This window comes from Neurospora tetrasperma (genome assembly GCF_000213175.1).
Source record: "Neurospora tetrasperma FGSC 2508 unplaced genomic scaffold NEUTE1scaffold_81, whole genome shotgun sequence".
Lineage (NCBI taxonomy): Eukaryota > Fungi > Ascomycota > Sordariomycetes > Sordariales > Sordariaceae > Neurospora > Neurospora tetrasperma.
The window spans coordinates 6,852,561-6,863,689 of record NW_009799179.1 but is presented as its reverse complement, the minus strand read 5'-3'; the positions used below and the strand labels follow the sequence as shown (position 1 = coordinate 6,863,689).

General features: G+C 52.8%; 3 protein-coding genes across 3 annotated transcripts; 2 read left to right on the top strand and 1 right to left on the bottom strand.

Annotated features, from left to right (window-relative positions):
- Positions 1–1,308: 1,308 nt before the first annotated feature.
- On the top strand, positions 1,309–3,606 carry NEUTE1DRAFT_54394 (uncharacterized protein; the record flags this gene model as incomplete). Its single annotated transcript, XM_009858364.1, has 2 exons — positions 1,309–1,651; positions 1,736–3,606. The coding sequence occupies 2 exons, from the start codon at positions 1,309–1,311 to the stop codon at positions 3,604–3,606; spliced, it is 2,214 nt and encodes a 737-aa protein (XP_009856666.1).
- Positions 3,607–5,763: 2,157 nt separating this feature from the next.
- NEUTE1DRAFT_119044 (uncharacterized protein) lies at positions 5,764–7,504 on the top strand (the record flags this gene model as incomplete). The annotated part of the gene is made up of 2 exons (XM_009858363.1): positions 5,764–7,411; positions 7,488–7,504. A coding segment is annotated over one exon (787 nt), but the record flags the coding sequence as incomplete, so codon positions are not given.
- A 1,179-nt stretch (positions 7,505–8,683) lies between these two features.
- On the bottom strand, positions 8,684–11,052 carry NEUTE1DRAFT_126438 (uncharacterized protein; the record flags this gene model as incomplete). The annotated part of the gene is made up of 3 exons (XM_009858362.1): positions 8,684–8,774; positions 8,864–10,744; positions 10,811–11,052. 3 exons carry the CDS (start codon positions 11,050–11,052, stop codon positions 8,684–8,686), a joined length of 2,214 nt encoding a protein of 737 aa, XP_009856664.1.
- Between the last annotated feature and the right edge of the window lie 77 nt (positions 11,053–11,129).

Sequence of the window (11,129 nt, the reverse complement as noted above, 5' to 3'; positions counted from 1 at the left end):
GTTTGTTACTGTGACCATAAAACAGTAGGTATGTACCACTATGTCAACAAGCCATAGTTAGCATACTGAGCAACACATAGAGGTAGATTTCCACAAGGTGATGGTGCTTACCGTTTAGGGGGGTTGAAGGTGTCGAGGAGTTCCGATTAACCGAAAGAGCTCCAAGAGACTCAAGTTAATGGCTCCTGGAAGGTTAGTACGTTCTGATTGCGGATGATCGGCTAAGTCGGAGGGTTCCTTGGACGAGATACGTCTCAAAGTCGGCGGGTCGATCAATTGACTGCAACAGCAAGCTGATCTAATGGACTTGAGGAAGTCTGCGTTCAAGGGTATGGCGCGCTGCAAAGTTTTGTCTTGATGGTATGATTGCTTTATGCGAATAGTTGCAAGGAAGAAGCAGAAGCTTGAGGAGAGCAATCAAAGGAGACGGGCCAAGAGGCGCAGAAGTGGTTTTCTTGCAGCGTGGAAATGTGGTTGTGATGGATTGGAAGGAGAAGGCGGGCCGAAGATTAGTTTACTTTCAAAAGGACGACCTGTTTTGTCTGCACAACGTGGTTGCCATGGTAACGAGTGGCAGCTGGCGGGCTGCCACCCAACGCTTGGACAAAAGGCGGTAGCAGCACACGCTCCGCAAGGCCCTCCGCCGCAGCCATTCTTGGCAAGATTCCACTTCACGACCCGCCGCAGGCATCTCCAGGCCCACCTCCCTTTGAACCAACCCCATCAAGGTGGATCCATTCAAAACGTCGTGCCCCCCAGGCCCGGTACATCCTGGTATCCACTGCCCGTGCCAGGCCCGCTCGCTCCAGGTCGTCCCGTCCTCCAGAAGGACCACGGTGGAGTTCAGTTCCGTTTCCTGATTGCCGCGTTGCGCTACCCTGCGCATGATCCTGTCGTCGACGACAAGCACGAGCCGGCCAGCATGGATCGATTGAACTGAATGAACACCACACAACCTCGCCTGCCTGCGATTCATATTCATTTTTAACGAATAGGTATTACCCTGCCATTAGTCACGAGACCAGTGTCGCCGTTTCTCGACCTTTCGACTGCTCCAAGGACGAAACGACCAAGCCAACTTTTGGGCGCCATACTTAGCATGTGGGATTAGGTCAACTGCGACAATCAAACGCTTCACGCTTCATGCTCCATGCTTGAAAAGCGCGACGGTCCACGAAAGCATCCGTCAGATAATCAACCTCCAAGACAGGCAACAGGCCGACAGGTGCCAAGGAATCCGCAGCTATGGCGCACCCTTCGACGCCCGCAGGACACTCTCCCTCCATCTTTGGAGGACCAACCCCAGTCATGTCCGGCGCTGGACAACCTTCGATCCCCTCCTCGTCCATGACGACTTCAACTCTCACACCAGCCTCGGCTGCCTCTTCCAACAATACCTACATTATGCCAAACTCTCCCTTCAAAAACCGTGGTGATGGGTACCGTCCCAAAGTTACACGGACTCTCGGACAGCGTCCTGCCTGTCTTGTCAACGCATCCGTCACCTACTGCGGCAACAACCAAATCTACGCTTTCGGCGGTTTCGATCAATACACAGACGAGGTCTACAATCATGTGCTGAGACTGGACCTGGTCAGTCATCAATGGAGCCTAGTTGACAACTATGGCGACATTCCCGGTGTTCGAATGGGTTAGTGTTACTTAGTCCCATAATGTCTTCTATATCTTGCTGTTTCTCCTCTTCTTGAACCTAGTTGACTTATCTCTTCGGTAGGCCATACTGCGACCCTGTATAAGGGAGACAAACTCTTGGTGTTTGGTGGCGAAAACGAACACAGAACCTATCTATCCGACCTCATAATCTTCGATCTCAAAACCGCACACTGGACCCAGCCACAAGTGACAGGACCAATTCCCAAAGGTCGCGCAAGACATGCGGCCGTTCTACACCAAGACAAGCTTTTTATCATTGGCGGGATTACGGGTCACGACAACTACGTTCTCGACGACATCTGCTACTTGGACCTGAAGACGTTCACTTGGTCAAGATCCTGGCGTTTTGTGGGCCGGTTCGATCATTCAGCATATATATGGGGTGAAAGGGTATGGGTATTCGGGGGTCTCAGCGAGGAGATGGACAAGGTTAGCGACATCTGGTGGCTAGATCTCAAGGGGAGTCCGGCATTCGATTCACCCCCGCAGATTGGCTCGATGGACCGCTCCGGTATGGCTCGAAGCGCCATTTCGCCAAGGCCCTCCTACCCTGCAGCACAATCTCCGATTGTCGGGTCGTCTGGGTATGCCGCAAACTCGAGGACTGCGCAAGTCAACCCTCCGTCGTTCCATCTCAAGACGTACGCGCCTCCTGCACCCGGTGCTGTTTCGGCTCTCAAGTTTGTCAACGGTCCGAACGTGCCATCGCAGGGACAGGGTATTCATTTCCATGTCTACTCGTCAGGTACCCTTCTGGACTTTGTTACGCCAGCGGCGACAATTTCGTCCAAGGAATGTTCCTTGTCTGCTCTCGATCTGGGGTCTCTCCGATGGCAGAAGTTGGCCGACGGCCGGGAGATATTCAAGCCCGGATATCGCTGGCACTATTGCACCATGAACGAAGATGGCACCAAGGCCTGGCTACTTGGGTGTCCCACGGAGCCGAATGTACTGGATCATGGAGGTACTGGCCTCGAGGAGTACTTGTCCGATATCATGGAAATTGATCTGCGCCGGTACGGGTTCTTGGGAAACAATTTTGCCCCTGAACCACGCGCGGACTTCACACGGCCATCTTCTCGAGCGCGTCATATCGAACAGCCGTCCAAAGGGCTAGGATGTGATCTCGCTAAACTCTTCGACCAGCCTCCCGAGACCGGAAGTGGCACGGATTTCATTGTCACAGCTCTTTCTCGCGAATACGATGAGGACGAGATCATAGGCTCTGCGCTCGTTCACACTTCCGACGCGATGGACGGTGATCAGACCTGGCTGTCGCCGGATGCGCCCACGTCTCCGCCAATTCACGTTCATCGACTGATTCTTCAGGCACGCTGGCCACACTTTGCACGCCTATGGTCGAGCCAAATGGCCGAATTTCACACGAAGAAGATGCATATCCCTGAGCCCTACAGTGTTGTCAAGGCATTCTTATACTATCTATATACGGACCGTATCGACCCGGGATCTGAAGAGGACGAGAGCATCACGGCCGACCTGTCAGACGTGGCCGGCCTTCTTGTCATGTCCAATATCTACAACATTCCACATCTTCGCCTCCTTTGCGTAAATAGATTGGCGAAGGAGCTTGACGTAGATCACGCATGTATCATCTGGTACTGCGCCGGCATGGCGAATGAAGAGTGGCTGCGGAAACGGGCTGCCACCTTCTGTATGACGCACTGGGGCAGGGTTGTACGCACGCTCGGTTTCCAGAGGCTTCCTCGGGCGGCTCTGGTGGAGCTCTCGCAGGAAGTTGATATGGAAGGCCGTGTGGTTGGCGGTGACGAGCTTGATTTGATGGTGGGGATCGATGGTCGTTACCACGACGGAGGGTCTGGCGCGTCACGGCGTAAGGGGAGCATTAGTAGCAACCATACGCAAGTGCTTGAAAGCGAGCTTGATGAAGACGAGGGCATGGAGATGTCATGAACAGCTAGGTTCCGCTTTCTGTCATGGCAGAGGATATCTTTTCACCTCGCCGTTATTCTCCTCATCATTAGATTTGTTCCATACACAAGCACGGACTGGAAAGAGTGGCTAGTTGGACAAGAGGGCGGGCCCTTAGCACGATGGGCATCGGCACTGAAGGGGTCGCAGGCCCGCTAGACGTGTTAGGTCCCTTGTCAGTACTTTGGGTTGAGGTATGACCGATGTGATGGATAGGATAGGTTGGGCAGACTTGGCTTTTCATGCGATGAGCTTCTCGGCCATCCTTTAGTAAGGAGGCATTCAGGAAAACTCAAAGGACTGGGGAAAGATGCTTACTATTCCACAGAAGCATTGCAAAGGCGTTGGCGTAATTGACGGGTATTTATTGTTAGCGTGCATGTAAGACTGGTCGTTTCTCCTTTCTGTCCTACGGCTAGTAGTGTCTATATTGGCAATCCGATCTATTATTCGGATATTCATACGCACTGATCTGAATTTGAGGTTGGCTTGTTGATTAGGTCTTGAAAGAGAACAGCATCGAGCGATTACAAAACAACCGACCTTGGTTGCAACCTGCCAGAATCATTGATATACCGCACCCCCCGAACTTGGAAGTTGGCGAGCTTGGTACGTTGACGTGCAAGCATTTCTCAATCCACCATGTTAAAGAACGATTATACTGCGTACATCCACGTTTTCCTTTATTACAGCTTACATCATGCTGATGTTCGTGGAGTGCAGACTGCAGAGTCGGAAAAGACGAGCACGATGCCCAGCATGGTCAGGTACCTACATAGTGTACATAAAGTCTCCATGCAGACAGTGTAACCCGCTGAAATGTTGCCGAGGTTCACAAGCCGTCCGAAAGCGATAAAAGCAACAGGAGTGGTCGCTCCCGGACTGACGTTCTCCACCTTTCCGCTGCTACGACATCGTCCCCTCCTGTCAATGCTCGATCCCCTCCCCATAGTGGTCTAGGAAAAGTCGACATTTTTATACCCGAAGGGCCCAAAAAGAAGTCGAGAATAAGACTACGACAAACTATCCTCTGATGCCACGCCCGCTGACTTTACTTATTGGCTTTGATCTACTCACATACACTCTCTCGCGCTCCCCTTCCCTGAACAAATCTACACGAGGAAGCCGCCAAATCGGGATCCCCAGCTAAGCCCAGCGCCCTCGCCACCGCGGCAACTCTTTGCCAGCCCAGGCGCCCAGCCAGCTCCCAGCAGCAAAGTGCAGCGGTCCTGACGCTTGTCGCATCGCACGCATTCTGTCCCATCGCTTAAGACTGACGACTGGACCATCCCTAACTAGGCGGCCACCAGTAAACCCCCCTTGTTTTCGTCTTCTCCCTTTACCGGTCCATCGAAGTCATTCCTCGAGCACTACCACCGGCCATCAACGGCGGAGGATCAGATAATCCACACACAATCGCCATGGCATCCCCTCCGAAACCGTGGGAAAGACAAGGCGCGACGTCTGGCGCATCGGGTATGTTTCTTTCCCGTTCACCATTCCATGTGCGCCCGACAAGCAGGGCACTGACATTGAATTCGCAATGACACAGCGCCCGCACCAGCAGCCTCTTCGGCCGCGACGCCATCACCAGAGTCAAACACGACAACAACAACATCAGGCTCAACCCCGGCCATCCCCGCGAGACCTGCCAGTCTGACCGCCTCCGTCAACCAAAATGCCGCCAACTACAGCAGACCAATGGGCGCGATGGGTACATCACCATACGGGGTCGGCGTAGGCTCGTACGGCACAACATACGGCTCTTCATACGGCTCGGCATACTCGTCGCCCTATTCCAGCCCCTATTCCAGGTATGGGGGTATGGGCGGATATGGCAGTTCAATGTACGGCGGTTACGGCGGGTCGATGTACGGCGGTGGCATGTACGGCGGCGGCGGCATGTATGGAGGAGGTATGGGTGGCATGCCGGGCGATCCCAACAACCCGGAAAGTTTGACCAACCGCTTCAACATGAGCACGATGGCCACATTCCAGATGCTGGAAGGCATTGTCGGCGCATTCGGAGGTTTTGCACAAATGCTTGAGAGCACCTATATGGCGACACACTCAAGTTTCTTTGGTAGGTTACATCATCCCACATGTCAGGCGCAACTGATTTACTAACATCAGCTCAGCCATGGTTGCTGTCGCAGAGCAGTTTGGCAACCTTCGCCAGACACTAGGCTCCATTCTGGGCATCTTCACTATTATGCGCTGGATTAGGACAGTGTTCGCCAAGATCACCGGCAAGCCTCTACCAGCCGATGTCTCCAGCCTCAATCCAGCCTCTTTTGCCATGTTTGATGGACGCGGGAAGGGCGGTGCTGCAGCGGCTGCCGGTGGTGCCGCCGGTGCCATGCCCAAGCCCAGCCGAAAGCCCCTCATCTTCTTCGTTCTCGCTGCCTTCGGTCTGCCCTACGTGATGAGCAGGGTGATCAAGTCGCTGGCCTCTAACGCTGAGGAAGAGGAAAAGAAGCGCCAGCTCGTTGTCGCGCAACAACAAACCATCGACCCGACCAAGCTCGAGTTCTGCCGCGTCCTGTACGACTTCTCGCCCGCCACGCAGGGGAATGGCGAGATCGTCCCGGGCGTAGACCTTGAAGTTCACAAGGGTGATCTGGTTGCCGTTCTCAGCAAGAGCGATCCTCTCGGCCAGCCTAGCGAGTGGTGGAAGTGTCGCGCCCGCGACGGAAGAATTGGCTATCTACCGGCCACCTTCCTCGAGGTACTTAAGAAGCCGGGTCAGCCCGTTGCAGCCATTTCTGGGGCCCCATCCATCAGCATTGACGGCGACACGAGGGCCAACTCGCTGAGCAGCATCCTCAGCGACGCGGATAAGAAAGTGCTGGTTCCGGCCCTACCAGCGGCCAAGGCTAGCGATATTAGCGTCGAGAGCTTCCAGAAGTCGCAGTTCTTTTCTTAGAGAGGCAAGGAACGCAGGCGGAATGATCTCAGCAAAATGCACATCGAGACGTCGCGGTTAATGCCACGCTCTTCTCGGCTTCGACACTCGGTCTCATTCTCTTAATACACGCCTGATCGTGCGAGCTCTGGATCTACCATGTGCAAAGCGCCGGCCTCCTGGGAGTGGCCCACCCAATGGCCAGCTAATCGGCTTTCCTCCCCCCAACACAACAATCAAACACAACAGCAAATCAAATCAAACTCGGATCCTCCTTAATTCGGACTCGCCCAGCCTGGTGGAAATGACCACACTTTCCTGCCAGGAAAAATCATCAAGCAGCTACGTAGAGGCACAGGAGAGCGCGGTGAGATAATCAGTCGGAGCATTTCCGGAAGTTTTGGAACTCGTCGGAAGGGTGTAGGACGTCACCAAACAAGCATGCATGCCCACAACGGTCAGTTACGGCATTATCATTATTAAGAGAATGACAAACACTCTCACATCTTTATACACCTGCATGACACGATTATTGCGTGGGTAGACGTCTTTTCACCAGAAGTCAATACCCGAGCGAGCCAAAAGGGAGATGTAGACACGGAGGACGGCCATGGTAAATGGATGAATGGATGGATGGATGGAGTAAGCGGAAGCGGCGAACGCTGAAAGACATGGACGCACGAGGTGTGAAATCGAAAGGGGGGATGAAGGGAGGTGATAGGCGATGTGAGGCGGTGACCACACCGATGACACAGGGATGGGAAGCGTGGCTAATTAGCCTAGTACACAGACAAAGGGGTGTTTGTCTGCTTGAGTCGGTTGTTCAGTCGTATACCTTGTAGCGAATATTTTGTTTTCGGATATATCCTAACCGTATCGTATGTACGTCTTCTTTCGTTATCGTCTCCTTCTCTTTTTTTTGTCTTTTCTTTTTCTTCTAGCTAATTTTGTTTTTAAGAAGAAAAGGAAAAGATGGAAAGAATCGGCAAATACGTGAACATTACAATTCGTAGAACGTTCCTTAATCAGACATGTATGATACACACACAGTATTTAGTAGAGGCATGAAATTAATTGTTAATGACCACTCATTCATCGTGTCTCGCATCTTCAACGATGCGCTTGGTGCCACAACACGTAAAAGTGTGACTGACGCAACCAAAATCAGTCGAAAGTGAAGTAATACTCACCAGAATTAGAAACGTTTTTCTACCACTTTTTCAGGCGCAACTCTGAGCAAAATTTGATTCTGCATTGCCTTTCGGTCAATGTACTGGTGTGGCAAATGAAGATAGCCCGGTACAATTGTATAACGATCAACACGGTGAAGATATTCACAAATTGATTCCCAACCACGCAACACACGTGGATGTACCATGTAACAACATTTGGATTGTTAGCCTGCTTCTCTTTTTTTTTTATTTTTTTTTATTTTTTTTTCTTCTTTCTTTTTTTTTTTCTTTCCCATGCACTGATTACTTTGGCTTCCACAAGTCATTTGTTTTCGTGGTTCATTCGAAAGAGGGGTGAATACCTCAATTTTTCATTTTAGTAATCGCCGAACCAGACTTTATGCTGCGGGCGTTTTTAACTTAGAGGAATGTACGGTAAGATAATGAAGAACAACGGAGAAACCCGTTTACAATAGATGGAATAGGCACGGATTTTTATACATGACGTCCATCCAGATCGGATCATGAAGCCAGAATGATCTGACGCTAACACAGTTGCCCCTATTCTCAATGTTCGGCTTGCACAGGTAAAGTTTTCTGTACAAGTGAGCAATCGATGACCATGATGTCCAGAGTACGAAACACCTCCTTGCAGAGATGGTCATCCCTTTACAGAGTAAGCTGTATAGACGTACAACTCGCTTCGTGTATGGACATAAGAACCAACCCAGTGTCTATCGCAGCGAACCGTTGTGATGATGTCTCCATTCGCGTGTTTTAGGGGTACAACAAGAGCTCAAAGTCCTTCTATCAAGGCGCATTTTTCTTCTTTTTTTTTATATATGAAAAATCCTTTTTTCTCATTTTTTCCAGATCACCAACGTTACTCGTGATCCGGCATGAATCTTCTGTTCCTGAAAGCCTTCTTATCTATACCTCTTTTGTACCCTTTTCCTGATTAACCGGTGGTGATATCGTTGACTTAACCTTCGGCCTCAATGTTCTCATACGCGTTGGACTTGTGCTTGGGCTGGAACTTGAAGTTGGGGGGAGCGGGGCCGAGGAACATTTCACTGTGTTATTTCAGACACTGTCAGTAAATCCCGGGAAACATAATCTTCAACCATTGAAGCAGAGAGCACGAGAAAAGCGAGACACTAACCTGATCTTGATCCAATCCAGATAATTCTTACTAGCCAACAACGTCTCCAGCTCGTTCCGGCCCTTGTACGCCGGCGGCCGATCGTTCATGGCAGGGGGCAAGTACTCGAGCAAGCCAATCGGCACATAACGATGGAAGAAGCTCAAGAACTCCAGCAAGAAGCGACGGGTGTAGTTCAAGCCCAGCTCATCGGATCCCCACGCCTCCATGCCGTACTTTGCAAACTTCTCCACATACGCCAGCCGCTCCGTGGCCGACTTATCCAAGTACTGGCCCGCGCTGATCTCCTCAAAGATCCACGGCTTGATGATTGCGCCGCGGCCGACCATGACCGAGTCCACCTTGGCGTTGTCCACGTGGTTAAAGTAATCCACGTGCGAGTAGCAGTCGCCATTGCCGACAAAGTACATGCGTCCGCCGTTGGGCAAGCTGCGCTCGTCGGCCTCTCGGATCGTGTCCTGAAGCGAATCGGCCTTCTCGTTGAACGACTTGACCAGCGCCGCGCATTCGGCGATGTAGCTCCAGTCCGCCGCTTTGGTGTACCGCTGCTGGCGCGTGCGGCCGTGCAGTGTCACGGCCGCACAACCCGGGGCACCGGAGACAGCGCGGATGTCTGGGGCGCCGAGCGCGAGGCGTTCGACTAATTTTTGGGCCGTCTGGTGGTTGTCGCGGACGCCCATGCGGATCTTGGCGGTCACGGGCACGTCGCCTGAGACGGTGTTCATGCCGCGGATCATGCGCTCGAGCTTGGACGGGGCGTCGAGGAGAGCGGAGCCGGCGCCGGACTTGTAGACCATGTCGATGGGACAGCCGCAGTTGAGATCGATGACGCGGAGGTGGGGGAGGTAGCGGGCGAGGGTCTCAGCCGACTTAATGGCGATCCAGGGAGCGTGGGCGGTGATTTGGACGCCAAACTTGAGATCCTTGGAGTTGTCGTACGCTGGGTCGACGATGCCAGTCGGGGTGTAGCGCGGAGGAGTGATTTCGCTTTCGTGGGCGCGCATCAAGGTCCAGTCGGCCTTTTGACCTTGAAGAAGAGGGAGGCCCAGGGCCATTTCCGAGTAGGTGATTTCGGCGCCCAGCTCGACGCAGAGACGGCGGAAAGGTAGGTTGCCTTGGGTGGTCAAAGGAGCGAGCACGGGGGTCTCGCGCCCAAAGTAGATCCTTCGCTTTTCTGAGGGCTTAAGGGGGGGCTCGACGTATTGGGCCGCATAGTCCTTGGCTACGTCGTCGTCGTCTTTCTGTTTGTGGTAGTGAATGCGGGCAAGCTCGGAGTCCTTGGCCATCCATTTCAGGTACTGGTCGGACTTTTCGTGCTGAATCTTTTTTCGCGATAGGGCGAGCTTAACAGCCGGGGCGACAACGTTATACACACCGGCCCTGGCATCCATCGACTCCTCCTCAGGCGGTACTAAAGAGGCAGCCTCGGGCTTTATCTTGGTAAGGTCCTCGGTGAGAACCAACTCCTTCCGGCCATCCTCGTGCTCAATCTCCTTCATGTGACTTTCAACGAAAAGGCAGCGCCAACCGGATGAACACTTGCCATGGGTCTCCCAAACGGGGCATTTGCCTCCAAAGACGTTGAGGTCAGGGCGGCGGCCCTCCTTCAGGTACTTGCGGATGTCGTGAAGAGCGTTGCAGCGTTCACCGTGCTTACAATGCCGAGGGGAAAACTCGGGCGTCCACGCAACAGAGTTGCACAGGCGCTGAGCATCGGCAAAGATTCCGAATTCACGCTCCTTGTTCTGACCCTTTGGCCTCTTCTTCTTTCCGTCCTTTCCGGTAGCTGCCTCAGCATCAGGAGCAGTCCTTCCCTCGGCAGCATCATCATCAACTACCTCGGCAGTTTTGGCGACTTGACTTGGGGGCACAACGAGATACCTAAGACAAGTAAGCTTGTATGAAAAGAGGCGATGATGAACAGGGAATAAAGTAGTAACCACTTACTCTTTCTTGATGGGAGCAATGCCCCTTCGCTTGTCCCTGTCATCTTGCCGTTGTTCCGTTGGCTTCTCATCTTCAGTTTGAGGTTGAGCTTGAGGCTGAGGCTGAGGTTGCGAGGGCTCTTCTTGTACCTGGGGGACGGGGGCATCGTCCAGCTTCACGCGCTTCGTCGCTGGCTCGGCGTCTTGAGCCGCAACAGCACCGTTAGGCTCGATGGGGCGCTTTGCAGTTTCTTGGGACTCCATTGTGATATTGAGAATGGAAGTGTACACCCAGACCCCAGTTCGGCGCAAGTCGTCAGGTTGAGTGCCGGATCGGGTGA